The sequence below is a fragment of the Alosa alosa genome, chromosome 15 (genome assembly GCF_017589495.1).
Source record: "Alosa alosa isolate M-15738 ecotype Scorff River chromosome 15, AALO_Geno_1.1, whole genome shotgun sequence".
NCBI classification, from domain to species: domain Eukaryota; kingdom Metazoa; phylum Chordata; class Actinopteri; order Clupeiformes; family Clupeidae; genus Alosa; species Alosa alosa.
Genome location: NC_063203.1, coordinates 2,081,752 through 2,101,550, shown reverse-complemented (window position 1 = coordinate 2,101,550; position 19,799 = coordinate 2,081,752). Strand labels below are relative to the sequence as shown.

Sequence of the window (19,799 nt, the reverse complement as noted above, 5' to 3'; positions counted from 1 at the left end):
GCCAATGGTCGTAGATAGAGTGCAGTAGCCTAATTGGTTCAGTCCCTGCTTTGCAAAGTGTTGACAAAGTGCCGTCGAAAACGGCAGCATTTTTTTATTTTTTTTATTTTCACTAAACAGAGCTGGGGGGGCCAGCAGGGTGGCCTAGCTTTGACCAGTGGTGGCCGTGGCCCCCCCTGGCCACCATGTAGCTCCGCCCCTGGGTGTGTATCTTTCTCCATTTATTTGCATTTAGCCTATCTGGGAGAGGAACTCATTTATTACCAATAGACCTCTGAAGTTCGCTAACAAAAAAGAACCAAAGCTGCCATCTTTGCCCATGTAAGGAGATTCGGGTGTTAATTGAAGCTAACTACCTATGGCAAGTTGCATTGCAAGTTAGCTCTGGGGTAGCAAAAATCTAAGTTTGCCGTCTTAACATACCGAAGACCACAGGAGCCACTCGAAGGCAGAGGGAAAAAGTATGTTGAGCAAAACGTCTGCATTTCAGGCTTCTTAGTCCCCGCAAGAGTTTAACAGGATAATTTAAAAAACCCATGTTATTTTCCCATAGGAAAAATTGCAAGATACCGGATCTCAAAGATGGCAGCTTTTTTGTAGGCGAACGAAGAGAGATATTCATTTGAAAACCATCGCCAAATCCGACTTGGCGCAATGCCACCATTAGAACCAAAGGTATTGGCTGTGCCGGACTTCGGGCAGGGGTAAATCATTTCAGCCCGACTCATTCATTGTAAAACAGGATGAAAACAGCTGTCCTTATCTCACAATGCCTATCAACAAAGACACGAAAAACCCACTGGAGAGGGATCTGGAATGTTGGTTACGTGGCGACCAAGATGCTGTCTATTGGCCTTCAAGTTACATGACACAGAGAGCAGAGAGGCTCAGGGCCTCAGCGCGCTTCACCGGCCTCGTGGCTACGGCCGAACAACACCCGTGGGTGTCACCCATTACCAATCCCACTCTCACTCATGCTATATTGCTTACGTATAAAACATTTTTCCATCTACAGAGGACAGCAGATAAATACAGTGGCCTCCATAATCATTGCCACCCTCGGTAAAGTTGATTAAAAACAGGTATACAAAATAATCTTTTGATATATTGTAGTCCCACAATGATTCATTCATCAGGTCAATGAACCAAAGCAAACGTCCAGATCAAAACAAAAATGGTTTACTGAACACAAAATCAAGCTTCTTCCATTGCCATCATAGTCCCCTGATCTAAACTCCATAGAAAAATAGTTGGGTGAAAGAGCAGAATGCATAAGTGTGGACCAACAGGGTGTCATATAAAAATATTAATAGCTGTTTTATTGTCAAATGGAGGCTTAAGAAGGTATTATAAACAGGGGGGGGGGGGGCAATAATTGTGGGCAACCTGTTTTTGTTACAAATATTTTTTTCTTTATGAGATTTTCCTTTTTTGTCAGAATAAATTTGCTTCCCTTCAAGGTTGGATTCTGCCTCATTGTTTTCATGGTGAGATTACAATAAATTACCAACAGATTATTTGTAAATGTTTTAGTCAACTTTAGCAGAGGTGCTAATAATTATGGAGGGTACTGTATATTTGATGCAACATTCACTTAAAATGTATAATAAACTTTGATGCTTGATGAAACAAATATGAATAGTAAAATCTAAATTTTAAACAACGTATAGATGATTTCTAAAATAATAATAAAACTGAGCTTATTAGCTCAGGGAGGCCTGCTGCCTCTCACTTTTCTTTTCTTGGGTTTGATCGTAGAACATCCACAACTTCCAAAGACTCTTGCTCGGATCCTAGGGAGTTGTAAACCATAAATAAGTGGATTTAAAAAAGGAGGGAGGATTACAAATTGTAACCCCAATGCATTGCGTACATCAGGAGGAAGATTTGCAATACCATCCCAACTATATGAAAGATCAAACACCACAGCAAGGGTGGAAATGAAGATTGCCAATATATGTGGCAAACAGGTTTGAGTGAACTTGGTTCTGCCCTCACTGGATTCTATACAAATGTGCACAATCTGAGCATATGAAACAAAAATCAAAACTGCTTGAATACTCTGACCAACAATCATAATTATACTCCACACACGGTTTGCGGCAGCTGAATAACATCCCTGTTTCAGTATTGAAGGATTGTCACAAAATAACTTGCCAATGAATGATCCACAAATAGGTATCCTAACTGAAAGAACAAGTGATATAACTGCCATTGAGAATGGATAAAACCAAGCAAGTAACAATAATTTTGAAACAGTTCGGGGAGTAAGAATGCTGTGGTATTGTAGTGGTCTGCATATTGCAACATATCTGTCATAAGCCATCACTGTCAAAATAGCAATTTCACACATGGCAGATGTATATATTATAAAGGCTTGAGTGACACACAGTGTGTAGGAAATCATTGCCATATCTGAGAATAAGTCCAACAGAAATTTTGGGTAGAAACCAACAGCACCATACAGTCCATTAACACATAAATTAGAAAGGAAAATATACATAGGATCATGGAGGCTTTTTTCCACTACAACAGTTATGATTAAAGTTAAATTAAGTGTAATAATTACAATGTACAAAACAAATGTCCAGAAAAAATAAATAGCCCTATTTGTTCTCCCCAATTCCTGAACTCCATATAAAATGAAAAACTTAAAAGTGGAAGTGTTTTCCATTGTTATGGACTGTTCCTTCTTCTCTCTTCAGAGAAGTAGACAACAAGAGAAAAACGTATTAGGCCTATTAATTAAAAGACCTCTATTGGTGAAGGCAACAAACAAACAGTTTTTATACCCACTAGTTTTCCCAAAGGGCTAGATAGGCTATAGCCACTGGCAAACTGTGTGTGCTGTAATTAATAGAAGCATCCTGGTAACACTTGACTGGTGAGTTCATAACACATTCATAGCAACTGTCATATACTGCACTTAAAGCATTCATGACTGTTTCATGAGACATGACTCAACATTCATACCAAACCTTTCATGAATGTGGAAGACAAGAATGACGACAACTTGTCAAAATAAAAGTCCAACAATCACAAAGCAGCATTGTGGTAAAATACTATTACTATTTTTGTAACCTGGATACTATTAATTTAATCTTTCCAGCCTTTGTAAATATTTCATAAATATCTTATGAAGTCTACATCGGATGTCACTTTTCTAGGCCTATACAAGTTGTGAAGTATTCGTAATCACTGAGTTTAACACTGGGAGCTGACCCGTATTTGTGTAGGCCTAACCTGGGGGGTGTTCCAGAAAGCAGGTTTACTGGCTTGGGTTAACTAGGTACAGGGTTCGTACACCTATTCCAAGATCAAATTCAAGTACTTTTCAAGCACTTTCAAGGTCAATTTTCAAGCTTTTCCAGCACTTTACAGCGGTGGCAAATTACATAATTATTATACGAATATACTAGCTCAAAATTATTTTTACTTTTTTTTATCATTTAGAGATGGTTTTAACAGACACAATTGTGTTTCTAAATAGCAGGAAAATAAATTAGAGGAAAACTTAAAAAATGTGTCACCTGTCTGGAAGTAGACTTTGCTTGCTATCTAACATTAAATAAATAATAAAAATATAATAAAATAGTTATTATCTTATTAAAAATAAGAAAATAATCACTCAACAAATAACTATTCTTTGCTGAATATATGAACTCAAACTAATGTTGAGGATCGCTCTTTCATGACAGTCAAGACTGATTATGTCTCTTTCTTGCCTACAACGGCATGCAGACAGGCCGTGATGACTATTTCTTGACATCAAATTGACAAGGTTTTGACCACCATGTTGAGCATCTATAATTTCATACTATTTTAGCATTACAAGCTATGGCTTGCATGTGGTTGTAAAGAGGTCCAACAAGGGATCAATCTGACATGTAGTCACTGGTCTAAAACTTGGGTCAATATGATTGATGTTAAATCAACGTTGATTTCAAAATGATATTGAATTGACGTCATTGAATTGACCACCATATGAGAACCAATAATGTTAATAATCGTAATAGTAGTTTTAATGGCCCACTAGGCTAATGTTACTATTGTTTTGACACTTCTACCAATCAGTTTGGTAGCCATTTCAACATAACAGACTATAAAATGCCAACAGTAATCATTTTCACGATTGTTTTTTAACGGATGCTTATCCCACTTGGCAAGCGCATGCGCACACAGCAATTCCCATCCCCCACCCCTGATCAAATTCAAATTCGCGTAGCACTCTAGAATCTTTGCCCCTTTTCAACTCCAGTCACCAGTGACTTCAACCGTCACTTTTCTGTCAGTGTCATGCCTCTGACTGAATGTGTAAGCTGTTCAAACTCTGCCGAACATCATATCCCAGGTAAGAATTACAGTACTTTTGTATGCCAATTAAAAACGTGAATTTATTCGAAATATATTTTTTTCATAATGGAATGTTAATCAAAGCCATTAGTCATGTTAGAATTAGCTAGCAAGCTAACGCTAGCGATGGTAGCTGTTAATGTTAACTTTTCCATTAACTAACTTCACTATTATGTGGATATTATGTAGAATATCTGTTTGTTTAAAGTTTGTCTGTTTGTTAGCTTTAGTTTGAATGAAATATCAGGCGCAAGTAAGTTAGCTAACTTAAAGTAACGTGAGGTATATTTAAAGTGGCTGTTAGAATGCTACCATGCAGGCTAGCAGGTACACAGATAAAAGTTGTTAAAGTTAGAATTCATAACGGTTAACATTACCTTGCGAACTTCCATGACACATAGGTAGGTCACATTATTTAAACTTAATACATGTAGTGCTAGTGAATATACATGTAGTGTTGCTATAACTGCAAAGAGGTCCAGTCTGAATTAAGTAATATATCAGTTATCTACCCACTGATTTAAGGAACTGCAGTTTAGTATAGCCATGGTCATTAAGCATCAAGCATTATTAAAGCTACATTGTGTACTTTTTTGATGTGTAATTATTTCCACCTACTAATCAAAGTATTCTCGTAAGTGTAGAATCTGCTATTCCGAATACATACGCGCGAATGGCGGAATCCATGTTGCGCCTCCATCTTTGAAATACATTTTCCAATGAGGGACATTCCTGGAAATTCGAGCTCCGCCTTTCGCGCTTGTAGGCAACACTCAATTGCCTGATTAGTGTACTCACGACTGCCGGCAGATTTGAGAGTCTGTTGAAGATGGAGGATTGCGCCTATTCTCGAGGACATGAAAATGAGTCGCCAAGGAAGCGAAAAAGAGAATTAAAACGACAACGCAACCGGAAAAACTGGAAAGAGCTTGTGAGATTTAAAAAGGGACGCCGAAGTTGCCTGCTTTCTTCTCGACAGGTCATTCGGCCTATTCGTGTAAACATATACAGTCTATGGTGTAAATTTGAAGTTTTGTAGTTGCTTGGCTAACCAGAGCATGGTTGTCCATAACGCTAGAACGACGTCTGGGGATACTTTTCCTCGCGTCTATGAAAAAGGATTGTCTAGGCCAGTGTTTCCCAAAGTCTGGGTCGCGACCCACGGGTGGGTCGCAGCACAATTTATGTTGTGTTATAGGCATAACTGATACCATTTGTCATTTGATACCAGGAAAGCTAACAGTTTTCTATTAGGATGTAGTTTGTTAACTACCACAGTCACGGTTTTGTCATAAAAGCTCATGAAAGTGGCGCATAAACTGAGGGACGAACGCATCGCAGAGGGGGAGCCAGAGCATATATCTACCTCTCAAAATGAAACCGTTCTGTGGGGCGCCTGCCATGTACCTCGCAGTTGCAAACTACAAGGGACATGAATCCGCCTATTTGCACGAACATTAACAGATACCAGCTCCTCAACTTTACCGATTAAAATCTAGTGACCGTGCTGTCAACTAAAACAGACATCCATAGACCGGACATAAGGCCGTTCAATTTGCATGTAGATAGTTTCGATTGTAGATGCAATCTTTAAAGTTAATAGCAACCTCCTCACATTCTTATTTCTGATTTAAAATGCACAACAGTGCATTATATTAGGCTACAATTTAAATGGACATTTTAAACACTATTCCTCTCGTTTTCTACCTCGCTAACTCCAAAGTAAAGGCGCATTCTTCAGGCTATTGCGCAAAAGCCTCTTGTTCTGATATAACGACTATATAATCTAATACAACAATACAATATAACGACTTGAGTTATTTGCTGTTTACATCAGAATTGACGTCCACAGTGTTATGGACCCATTTGTCTGCAACGCAATGTAGCCTACAACATTTTTTTTTAGAAATACAGGACGGGCTTACTATGCTGACGAATGACGACTGCGCAAAAAGCGAGAATTTCCCCAAACTCTCGGATGCGCATTACATGTAAAACATATCTTTTCAGTAGTCATTTCCAACTTTTCACGCTGATGGTGCTCAAAATGCAACACAACCGTGTTCAAAGCAGGATCTATCTATCTAGATCCTATAGCAATGTATGGTTGGGGAAGGCATAGAAAAGTTGGAGAACCTGTGGCCTAAAACAATATTGGTTTGAAGTGAAATGGGTCGCGATGGTCTGTCATTTTTAAAAAGTGGGTCCCCAGAAAAAAAGTTTGGGAAACACTGGTCTAGGCTACGTTGTAACAAAAATCTGCTATGACGGATCACAGGCAAAGGGCACCGTAAATTGTAGTTATTTTTCATTGCTTTTGCTTTGTAGCCTAAATGCATCCTAATCTGATAATGCAAGGGTAGCCAATTCCAAGGGTGACGTTCACATCCTGAGGCCTGTCCTGTAGTCTTATTAATTGTAGACGTAGCCTACTAATTACTAAATTGTCTGAAAGTTTTTCACCATATGAGTGTAGCCTACACCTCAGAATAGGGGAAGGGTAGACTAGTCCATTACACTTGTGAATGGAGCAAGGTAGACCAGCCCATTGAAACTGATGAGGGACAAAGTTATTATCATGCAGAACAATAAAGTACGGACAGAACTGCTTTGACAGTCAATGCATCTACCAAAATACATCTTTCTTCATGGTCATAAAATGAATGCACTTTGTGGTTTACAGTGGGCATCGCTTTCAAATGACCACTTCAGTCGCGAGGCGTGAAGCTTCAGTACCACTTTCAGCCACTGTGCGTCGCTCTGCCACTGTACATCGCTCTGCCTGCTGCCCCTTCTGAAAAAGCAGGAGACTTGCCGAGAGTAATCCCAGCCTACGAATTCAATAACAAAATAAATCATGCATAATTAAACATTACCTCGATTTAGGCTACTTGGGTATGGCTTAAGGCTTGACTACACGGTGGTAACGAAAAATCGAAATTTGCTGTCTACATTCAGTGTTGGGGTAACGCCTTCACACGCAAATCAAAACAGTGGTGTGATAATTGAGCCAGTAGAGAAATAACTGTTCAGAATTAATCTGTAGCCTTGGGTAGGCTTCTGCAGAAAACAATGTTGTTGCCGATTTAATACTATCTGGCAACGTTTTCCCCTTTAGTCCGACCGACTTGCCGGGTTGTAAACTTAAGTTAAGACCGACCGCTTTTTTTTTTACTCTAAACAACCAATACAAATAAAATACTATTTATTTTAGTAGGCCTAAGTATTGTGAATATAAATTGCCTACATTCAAACGTAGGCTCTCTTAAATGGCGTCATCTCTACACCATTGGTTTACGCATGTCACACTATGGCCTACGCTTCGTTTCATTCACACAAACATCTCGACTCAACGCTTATTACTTGGCACGAAGCTCTGGAATAACTGTGCCCAGATCTTTTCCCATTCTTTCTCCCCTCTAGTCCAACGGTGACAGTGTTGAAGAATTGAAATTGGTTGTGGTCTATTCAGCATTTCTCAAAATATGGGCTTAACCCAGATTCGAACTCTTGGACAGGGGACTGATAACTGCTGCGTAACCGCGGCTGTCATCAGCCGGCCTTAACACAATGCGCCACAGAATTGACGGCGTGGGTGAATAGGGATAAATAACTATAGAGTACACAACTGTTTCACCAGCACATTTAAATGACTTGACTATAACCGTGCATAACTGGAGGTACACCTGTTATCTGAGCAGTCTGTATGTCCTCATTTTGCGAATGCGAGGCCGATATGAGTCTGTTGCATTTCGTTAGATGATTTTTTACGAGCAAGATGTTTTTGGTGCCCTGCATGTTCTTAAATAACAATGATCATCAGTAGCCTAATATTCGACCATTATTTTGTGTAAATGGACAATGCATTGGGTTAGACACCAGGGGCCATATTCACAAAGCCTTTTACCACTAGGAGTAGGCTACTCCTAAATAGCAATAAAAGATTTTAGCTATAGGAGTTTATCTTATTAAGTTATTCACAATGCCTTTCAGACCTACTCGTAGTAAGGGAAAATGACAACTCCTGAACAGATTCTGGAGCTGAGCGCTCTAGAATCTTTGACTAAGAGTGAGTGAGTCTTCGTTGCTATGGATGACGTTATTACTCATGCACGAGCTTGACTGAAGTGACCACCTTGATTGTCTGATGATTGTAACGCGGGAATGATTCCAAACCACCTCCCTTACGATGAGTGGCAGGTGACAGGTCTGAGAATGCGTGCACTACACAAGGACGGAAGATGATGAATAACTGAATAAAAAGGCCTAGCCTAAATGAATCAAGAGTAAGGCAAAACCAATAGCCTAGTAGCCTAATGAAACATACGGATTGATGTATCTTTGTAACATTATTAAATTAATCTGTTACTATGCCTATGCCTACGTTTGCAAAATAGAACATTTTAATTTGATTCACAATAATGTTACATTTAATTTACATGTTGACAATGAGTAGCCTAGTTTTGGTTGTTGTTGGTGGCGTTATTGCATGTTAGTTATGCCTACAATGCAAAATTGCTTCCTCACGATTGGAAGCTCCTGTAGCCGCATAGGATTTCAAAACAGGCGAAATGCCACAAAACCGGTTTGTGAATAGGTCTGTGAATAGAGTCGACTTCTTTTAAGCTGTCACAGCTGGTGGGAAGGTATGATTTGTTGGGGGCAGGGCCGGATTAACTGGGCACAAATGTCTGATGGCCCCCCCTGCCCCCCAGTCAACATGAATCGGTCAGTTAATAGGCCTGTATCGTGAAGATTTTTCTTGCCATCTAAGGCACAGGCACATCTGTGAGGCAAGCCTCACCAAGTAGCCCGTTTGTTTACAACTAACATTACATTTAATTAAACTGCTTATAGGCTATGCCGAAATAGTTTTCAACATTTTGAATATTAGTGTCGGGTGAATGAGGAAAAGTTCTCAAAGTAGCCTTATGGCTGAAAGCTGCTTGGGACCCCCCCCGTCAAGCAATATAACCATACAAACGCGCGCACTCATTGCGCGCACTCAAGGAGTAGCCTAATTTCGGCTTTGTCAGAACTGAGCTGTGGACGACACGGCACGGCATATGCCCAATTGAAAATAAATTAACGCAACACAACACAGACCGCCAGCTTCTCTCGCGTCAGTCACTGACATGAACGAAACACAGAACCCGCTTCTCTCACGGCAGTCAATGACAGTAGCCTAGAATACATGCATGGGGAAAAATACTTCCCCATGACAAATACATCGTAAAACACTTAAAGTTAATATTTTGTCACTATAACATACAGCTGTCCTTTGTCAAATGTGTTATGTTCCAAGTAGCCTAGTGCGTATTCTGCTTCATAAAGTTGAACAAATAGCCTCGGGTGCGCACGTACTGTAGACATAAGGCCGAACATGCAAGCGCCAATGAATCGTGCTCTCACCACAATCACGCCGTTAAACTTAAATAGGTTAACATCACGCTAAGTTCGCCTTCAAGCAAAGAAAACGATGATTTGAAGACATCTGTTTCGTTGGAAGGGCAATGGGTAGCAACAGGGCAACACAGAGACAGGCCCGATGGCAGGGCTTTTATGAGAGTATTAAAATATGTGATATTCTACGGGAAAACATTAAAACGGCAAGACAGCGGGGGGAAGTTAAAATACGTGAGAAACACGGAAAAAGTTGGCATGCATTGTTTCGGTCCCCGTGCACAGGAATTATTTGTCATATTATTAATCACATATGATTATTTGTGCTCACGGGAAAGATTGATTTAAGAACGTTATCACAGTGTGTGGCTGTGGCGCGAAGCAGCGCGGGCGGAAGACAGCGACAATTGGCAGGGGAGGGTCATGTCTTTTTTAACAATTCTGTCGGAGGGTCATTGAACAATTTCTAGCAGGCAAGGGAGGGTCATGCAACTTTTGACTGAAGCACTCAAAATTCCTCCGGTGGTCCCTTCAATAAATAACGAACAGTCCCTAGATTGCTGCTGGGCTATATGTCTTGGTTCATGTCTGTTAACAACTCATTGCTGTCAAACGCGTAGCCTATCTCGCGGTTGCATCCATTACAAACAAACATGCAATGTGAACGTCTGGTATTGGGAAGAGCACTAAATGCTCTACTGAATAAGCACAAAGTCAAACCTTTAAATGAAAAACACTCTTTAATAATCAAAAAAATAAACCGCTAATGAAGGAAACTTGTGACCATCAAAAATCGTTTATCGCCTGTAACTCCATGATAACAGGACGTAACAGGAAGGCATTTGGCTGAGCAACGGAGGTTAATATGCTCTATATTTTGTCCAAATGATGTCTGTCTATCATTGTTGCACTCGGAGAAAACCAGAATGTTTAATTTGTCCTGCGTTTCTTCTACGGCTGCAAACGGGATTCACTCGCAGTTAACCAAATATTTCTTTATTAGGGCAGGGCAGGCATATTTCTGGCTATCAAATTATTTCTAAACCAGTCTTAGTGAAGTCTGTGTAGGGTTTTCCAGACTCCATTTCTTTTTACGAGACACCCTGCTCACTTGAGCCATCTACCGGTTGTTTGGGTTGTTGCAGCGTCTCACTGGAAAAATACAAATTAAAGTCGCGTGATCCCACGTGCGGACCGCGAGTGAAGCTGGCCAAGTCGAAGCACTGCCCACTGTAAGTGAGACATTCTAACATGCACTGCTCTTTTTTGTCCAGCTACGAGAGAGAACTGAGATCAGTCACATCAACACCAATGAAGGGAAAGCCCTCTAGTATTAACTACTCCAGAAGTCTCCAGCATTTCTAGTGGGACAGACAGGTCAGTCACTGCATAAAAACAATTGTTGATTCTATGTGATTGTTGTTTGATAATAACTGAAAGTATATTTTTACTAACTTGGTGTTTACCATTTTATGTACTGTCATATGTTGTTACTTATTCATTTTAGATGAGCATCTTGGCGCAATTGCAGAAGCCCCTGCTATTGAGAACCTTGAACAGAGGTCAATGCTGATAATGTCAATTATACCCTAACCCTACATGACATTCTCTATTGTATATTTTCATGATATAAGCATTTATATATATTTTTTACAAAGCCTACATGACATGAGCATCGTGGAGGAGGATGTGGACGAAATTCAATGGTCTTGTTATGTGATGCACGTGCATGCCTTCATTGTACCTTATAACCAGTATTTAGAATAACGCCGTTTAAAAGAACGGCGTTAGGTAACGACGTTATTTTTTCACTAACGGGGTAATCTAACTAATTACTTTTCCCGTCGTTACAACGCCGTTAACGTTACTGGACGTTGAATGCGGTGCGTTACTATGAACTGTGTAATCCGAACGCACCCTGGCTCACAGCTAGTGAGGAGGTGGGTTAATAACGACGTAAGCGATTATGATTGGCTAAGGCAGAGTCATTTTTAATGAAAGCCAATCAGAGTCAGTGTTTTTACAGACTTGCCAGCAGACGTGCCACACACACACGCAACCGCTAAAATAGAGATTCGACAAAACAGCAGAGGTCAGGAGCAATCCGAAAAGTTGGCCTTTTCAAGGTGGAGATATAAGCACTACTTCAAATTCATCAAGGCAAGAGCGTGAATGTAATGTGTACATTATGTCCAGGAGCGAAGACTTTGTCGACATCCGTTGTAAGCAACTCTAATTTAATGAAGCATCTGTGATCAGGTCAGGATCGTGACTAATTGCAATCACCTGAGTGTGCGGGTTTGACTCATCTTGCTATAGACTGTCGTCTCCTTCCTCCTCGTCCTGTTTTCCCCGTGACTACCAATGCGAACGCTGAACGTGGAGGTAGGCCTCTTACAATAGCAATATGGCAATAGCATGGTCAAACACTCAGCTAATGTGAGCCGAAAGTTAGCTATACGGGCCAAACAACAGCATGCAGCGTCTGTAATTTTTGCTCCCTTGTTTTTATAGCTGACCCGCTTCCCTCCTCTGCTCCTGTTCCCCTGGGCTAGTGTGGTGAATTTTCATGAAGATCCCATGTGTTGTCAGGCAGAAGTCGAAGGATGGTGTTGTGCACAGGCACGACACAGGCCTACTGCAAATTATTTCATAATATTTGTGACAGCTTGGTGAGCTCATCCACCAATATAATTTATTGAGTGTATACTGATTGGCTACAAGGGGGTCTTCCATTTACATAGGGGGCAGACGCCCAGCCAGGGTTGGCCATATGAAAAAAGGAGGTGTTTTGATAACTTACAAAACTTTTCCCAAGAGGAAAATCCTCAGAACGTGCGCACCTTCTCCCCAAGGCCTGGGTCGTGGAGTCTCCGCTGCAGAGGACATCCATCATTCGCAACTCCTGCCTGGCTACACTTAGTCTCTGTGCATTTTTCAGAGCTGTACCAGGAGGACTTGTGAATAAAAGGCCACAACGGCCACTTCTCATCTCAGACTGTTCTCCACTGGTTTTTGTTCAGAGTGCTAAAGTTAGAGTTAAAAGTTAGTGATTTTTTCCACGACACTAGCTCATAATGTGGAAAAGGCAGAGGTAGGCATTGGTTATTGTTTTAACAGTGTAACGGTCCTGTTTTAAATATGTCTCTGGTGCAATGTTTTATTTTTACATGTCTCTTTACTTATGAACAATTAAACTTCATAAAAACTGTTATGTATTGTTATGAAATATGAAATGCGACATGAAGATGGATCAGGGTGTTAAACGTTTCTCTCTGTTGTAGATCACAGCTGGCTGTCTATCACAGTTTGACCACTGTTTTCCCCCATTAGAGTTTCTTTTGGTATTAGTCAGTGTTAAACTAGCAGCACTTCAAAGTCAAAGTTTGATGTACGGTATGCTTGTTTGTGTTGGTTTATTTTCTTTGTTTTGTATGCTTGTCTGAGTGTGATACACTGGTGCCTTTACATTGTTTGCCAGGGTCTGTTCATCAACTGTTGTTGACTGCTGTTGCCATCCCTGAGTTCATAATAGCAGTCAGTTAGCGATTTCATACGGTAGACTGTTACTCCGAGGCTATTGAGACTTATCCCTCCCCCCGGCAGTATTAGTCCTTAATGGGTTCTTGTAACCCCTGACTTAGCTTATCCACACGGGAGACTGTTACTCCTGGGACATAGTAGTCTATCTATGCCCCAGGTGGTATTAGTTCATATTGAGTTCTTTGTGACTCCCAACCTAGTTTCTCCACACGGTAGACTGTTACTCTTGGGCCATAGGGGTCTATGTCCCAGGTAGTATTAGTTCATTATATTCATTATATTTTTCATGCTATTTATTGTAGCTGTATCGGTAGCACTACACTGGCGCTGAATAGCGTGTTTGTCTTGTTTTTGTTTTGTCTTAATTCCTTTATTGAATGCCCCCTCCTTCCCCCTGTTTGCTAGTATGGCCTGCTAGGTCTATCAGGTCACACAGTTAAGGTACTCTAGGACCGCCGCCTTCCCCTAGTTTGCGGTGAGAGCACATTCTAGTGGTTGAGCGTGTACTGAACACCTATTTATACTTGTGTGGGTTGTACTTAGAAAGCTTGAGTGTTACACTTGTGGTTGTGTGTGTGTGGATGGCCATAGATCACTTTTGGGCTGGGCAGCCATCCAAGAGTTACTGTACCTGTGTTAGTTCAGGCCTTGTGGCAGCCACCAATCCACTGGGCATTTAATTGATGGTTATGTGTAATACATTTTGTTTTCTTTAATTATTTTGTGTTGTGTACTGTGATTTTGTTTCTGTCTGATTTACCTACTGTACACCCCTGCCATCCGTTTTAAACAAAGAAAAGAAATAATAAATACAACATTGTTTATACTACTGCCTCTGTCTACATCCATTTAGTTGGATAAACCTGAGGGTCCTGTCACATTGCATCTCACACACGCATCTAGCTAGTGGCCAAACACACCGATACCTCCACCACAGATGATAGCTCGCCATCCACTAGCAGAGAAGGACTCAGAGCAAAGTCCAAAAAGCAGCAAAAGCTAGATCTTTCTGCCTCACAACAAAAACCTATGACACCGGCTGTCAACCATAGTCAACCATAGGTCTGTCGATGTGCAATATCTTGAATTTCCCCTTGGGGGTCAATAAAGTATCTATCTATCTATCTAATAAATATTGAAAGTTATGTAGCCTACAAACACCTGTCTGTTCTACTCATTTCAACTGGCTGCTCAAAACTGCTTAAAAAATCCAAAATCTTTGACATATAGCAACTTTTTTTTTGTAACAGTAACGCAAATAGTTACTTTCCCTGGTAACGAGTTACTCTTATCATAGAGTAATTCAGTTACTAACGCAGTTACTTTTTGGAACAAGTAGTGAGTAACTATAACTAATTACTTTTTTAAAGTAACGTTCCCAACACTGCTTATAACCTTGCCTGTAACTCAGTCTAGGCAAAGTAGCACTAAACAGATTGATAACAATATGTTGAACTATATAAAATGGTGTGTATGTCTAATGACACTGCATGTCTTCCACAGGATCAGCTTTCCAGGAGACTGCAAATTTAGAACGATAGCCCATGTTGCTTCAAAGGCACCATACAAAAAGGAAGGGTTCATGTGTAAATACCATAGTTTGTTAATTTCTGTAAATAAACATATTGCAAATAACGTTATTGACCATGTTAGTCATTTGGTGTTTCAAAATGATAAATTACCACAGCTACTTTTTTTAATTATAAGTTTGTGGATGTAATGTATAAGAGGTACAGCATGAACAGTCTCTTATCAATTATATTCAAATTTATTTACATGAAAGCAAAATATAACGATGTATGTGTAAAAGAAATTAAATACGGTTTTAAAAGGAACAGGCAGTACAAATGAAATGTCTGTAGGTAGCATATCTGAACTCTATTGTAATTACCTGGCTCTCTTACATGGCCTAATGCTGTGATGTCCTCCCTGTACTGCCTGTGAATCTGGAGAAAACCTTCATCTAGGAAGTACTGTGTGAAGTGAGGCAGAAGGCTCACACAGGTGGCTGGGTTTTGTCCACAGCATTTTCTCTCCCGATCGGTTGGCATGTCTCTACAGTGTGTACAAGTACACCAAGGCATCAAAGGCACAGGTGGGGGACGACATGTCTGCACTGATGCATCAAACACCAGACCTGGCTGCCTCACTAGCAACTGTGTGGTGAGGTCCCTGTGCTCTTGCAGGCTCATTCCATCCACAAGTTTTTGAAGAAATAAGACACAAGAAATAAGATCAGATAGGCTTGTTTAGGTAGAAAAGTTAGATTGTTAGCAGAGTAGTAGTAATAGTACTCCGTAATTTTTCAAGTGTTTACACAAAATGATGAAGAATACTATGTGTATGGACAATGAAAAGGTGAAAATGTTGTTGTGTAACATTTTCTATAGACCATAACGTAATCATATGTGTCGCGATTTCACTGGCTGACAACTCACATCATGCAGTTGACTGGCAACAGCTAGAAATGGCTACATATAAACAATGGAGATACAAACAGGGAAGCTACACCAAGCGCGTAACTACGGAAGCGTATTAGGGCCACATGAAGAGAAAATATTTTTGAAAATTCCGAGATAAAAGTCAAAATTTTCGAGAAACAAAGTCAGAAATAATTTCTGAGATTTAAGTCAGAATTTCTGAGTTAAAAAGTCAAAATATTTGAGATAAAAGTAAAAAATGTTGATAAAAGTCAACATTTTTTTGAAGAAGAGAAACAAAGTCAGAAATCATTTCTGAGTTAAAATTCAGAATTTCTGACTTTGTCTTTGTTCTTCCACTCTCTCCTCGTCATATTTGGAGAGTTACTTTTTCTTTGCCTAGGAGGTCTCACCGATCCTCTGCCACCGGCTCTCTTTTGGCTTTTCTTTACCTTTCCCTCGCACCTCCGTAGCATCGACAGATCTCTGACTCTGCTCACTGAGAAAAATAGCAGCTAGTAGGCTAGGCTACGCTGTAAACATTGCCTTACACTATTAATCTCGTAGGCTACATACAGAATAATAACGATAGCACTGATACTGTACTAGCATTAGCATGCATTCGTTTTGGGAATCTGATAGCTGATGCTAGCAATGAAATAGTAGCCTACCAAAATAACGAAACCGTAAAACTGTTATTCACTTTACATAGAGGTCATAACCAACATGTTTACTGGCTATATAACTAAATGCAATGTGTAATTGTTTTCTAAAGTAACCTCATCACTGGAAGGAATACTGGACAAAGTCGTACTGGAAGCCATGTTAACCTTGGCATGAAACGGCCACCGTAGGAGTTAAAATGCGCTTGGAATGGGAGGGGCTAGAAAGTAATATTCAGTTGGTTGTCATATAGAATTTCACCGCTAGATGGGAGAAGTTCTTACACAAGGTAGCTTTAAGTCCAACATTTAACATTTATATATACACAAGCATTTCACTTAATATTTTCCCTATTTTCCCGATTCAGTCATTGGCTCTCAAAACAATCTTTTGTCTTTCCGAAGTTTATTTTGATGTAACGGGGTACAGTAGCCTAATTGGCTAATGTCTTGACAATATAGTTTTTCCTACCGGTTTGCTGTTTAATTCCAGTTAAAAGACTGGCGCCACTTTGAACTTTCCTGCCAGTACTGGTTTATGACGTCAGCCACTACATCTCAATTGAATGTTCTCTGTCCACACCAAAGATCTTAGAGCATAGCATTCTAGAATCTTTGGTCCACACTGAATTTGTTAAATATTTTGTTGTGCCATGTTTCTCATTAAATAAAACTCAACAACATTCACAACAGAAATAAAAAAGACAGTGTGTGCAGAGCACAGATTCTCTTGCATTTATTCTAATTGGAAAAAAAGTAGGCATAATCAAACTGATTTTGTCATTGAAGCTCACTTGCGTTACATTAATACATGGGGCCCATCTGCAAATAGATTTTGTATACATTGGTTCATGAAACACTTTTTCCAAGAAAATGGTAAGGATCAAGGTTGAATTAACAAAAACAGTGAACAGGTAAGCGGTCAGCACAAAGCCAAAGTAGATATGTTTCTTAGTAGCTGTCTCATTCAGACCATTAAGCACAAACATAAACTCTTCTGTGACGTTTTCCATTTCATTAAAGTTGTTGGATCAACATTTAATCTATTCAGAAACGGAAGCAATTCCAGAATAGCAAGGAAATAAAAGTAGAGAAAGTAACACAGAAAATTCACATAACAGTTAGTACATACGTTACATTAATACATGGGGCCATTTGCAAATACATTTTGTATAACTTAAGTTAGTTTTACTTAGAATTTAGACTTTGCCCAGCATTTGAATTAGGGCCTATGGTGTCTTCCCCTTGGAAACATGACCATTAAAGTGTACACTCAAAGCAGGAGATTAACAGTACAGTAGTAAACAGTCATATTTAGAAATGTATAGCCCTAATATACACACATGGTAGATAATGCTAAAAAAAAAAAAAAATATATATATATATATATATATATATATGTGTGTGTGTGTGTGTGTGTGTGTGTATTTATTCATGAAAACTCATTCAAATGGAGATTATCTGTTGTTGCATTTTGCATGCACTCTTCAAATATCGCTTGGAGAATTACATGGCAATTTGTATATTTATATTGTAATTGGCTATTAGGTTGTTCAAAAGGATACAATATCTGAGCATATGCCTTCTTAATTTAATCAATTTTAATGTGAAAGTGGTGCAATAACCTGGATTGATGCAGATACTCTACATGAAATTAGAATAACATTAACACAACACAAATGGTGACAAACAAAAACATATATTTATCAGCTGGTCTTAACAGGTGATGCTGGCCATTCACATATCTAAACATCTTCAACAATGCAAATCATTAGACTTGATTTCAATTATATATTCAGCCAACAGCTTTAATTCGATGTTTGCATACTTTTATTATTCTATTCCGAATCTTGGTGAGGGTTATTCCATATATGAGAGGATTTAATAAAGGGGGAACTATGAGCAGTTCTACAGCTAAAAAGTTTCGAATCGCTTGTAATTTCTGAGTTGACCCAAATCGAGCATCTAACACATCAAATAGTAATGCCACATTGAAGTTAATTAAAGTAATCAAATGAGGTAAGCATGTTTGCATAAACTTGACCCAGCCTGATTTAGATCTCAGGGATGTCCTTATGATGAAGACATAAGAAATGATGATAAGTATAGCCTCAGAAACATGAATAAACATCAAAACATATCCATATATATTGTTCCCAATACTGTCCACACATGAGAGCTTCACCAAAGGCCAATTTGAACAATAGATCTTCGCAATATGTCTGCCACACATAGGGAGCCGACCTGTCAACAGGGCACCAATTATGATCTCTGTTAAACTGAATAGCCATGTGAATAAAAGCAGATACAAAACTCTCTGAGGAGTCATAACAGAGTGATACTCCAGTGGCTTGCACACCGCAACAAATCTGTCATAAGCCATCACTGTCAAGGAGGTATATTCACAGAAGATATAATAAAATATAAAACATACCTGTATCAAACACTCATAATATGAAATTTGATTAACTTTAGATAACAAATCAAAAAGAAACCTTGGATAGAAACTATTTGCTCCTAATATTGCGTTAATACAGAGATTACACAAGAAAAAATACATTGGTTCATGAAACACTTTTTCCAAGAAAATGGTAAGGATCAAGGTTGAATTAACAAAAACAGTGAACAGGTAAGCAGTCAGCACAAAGCCAAAGTAGATATGTTTCTTAGTAGCTGTCTCATTCAAACCGTTAAGCACAAACATAAACTCTTCTGTGACGTTTTCCATTTCATTAAAGTTGTTGGATCAACATTTAATCTATTCAGAAACGGAAGCAATTCAAGAATAGCAAGGAAATAAAAGTAGAGAAAGTAACACAGAAAATTCACATAGCAGTTAGTTCTTGTTTGATGTCACAGAAACAGAAGCATGGAGTAGTTCTCCCACGGCACTTGTCAAAGTAGCCTTTAGTCTGGGTGTTTATAAAAGGTTAACCTGAGCCACGCCTTTCACCAAGCTCTAGGAGAGGGCTATTCAACTATTGGCTTGCGGGGTGAATGCGGTTCGTTGGATTTTACCTGTGGCCTGCCTTTGAATTTAGCTTCTATGACTAAGATCAAATCAATAAAATAAAACAACAGCAGTGATTGGCTGCAAAAATAAATAATGTCACGCGTCTTGCACCTCTCAAACTGGGCTATCAGGTAACCTAGAAGAATTGAAATTATGAAATATGACTAAGGAATTCAAATGCTGCTTGTTTGTCAGGATACTTTTTCACTGATTTATTTTAGAAATATGAGCTATGAGTGTGAATGTTATTTATTCCATCCCCTAATTCTGTTTTACTGGTTTATTTGACAAATAATCTATATGGATTTGATCTATAAAGACCTTATGTCTGTTTGGGATTGTTTTGAGAGCCTATTGATGTATCTCAGAATAAAGGAATGTCCACAACATTAGTGATGTTTTTTT

At 39.3% G+C, this 19,799-nt stretch overlaps 2 protein-coding genes across 2 annotated transcripts; both read right to left on the bottom strand.

Annotated features, from left to right (window-relative positions):
* Nucleotides 1-1,708: 1,708 nt before the first annotated feature.
* Nucleotides 1,709-2,674, bottom strand: LOC125308568 (olfactory receptor 4N5-like). Its single transcript, XM_048265131.1, has one exon. The coding sequence runs from the start codon at nucleotides 2,672-2,674 to the stop codon at nucleotides 1,709-1,711; it is 966 nt and encodes a 321-aa protein (XP_048121088.1).
* Nucleotides 2,675-18,176: 15,502 nt separating this feature from the next.
* Nucleotides 18,177-19,109, bottom strand: LOC125308567 (olfactory receptor 142-like). The gene has a single exon (XM_048265130.1). The coding sequence runs from the start codon at nucleotides 19,107-19,109 to the stop codon at nucleotides 18,177-18,179; it is 933 nt and encodes a 310-aa protein (XP_048121087.1).
* Between the last annotated feature and the right edge of the window lie 690 nt (nucleotides 19,110-19,799).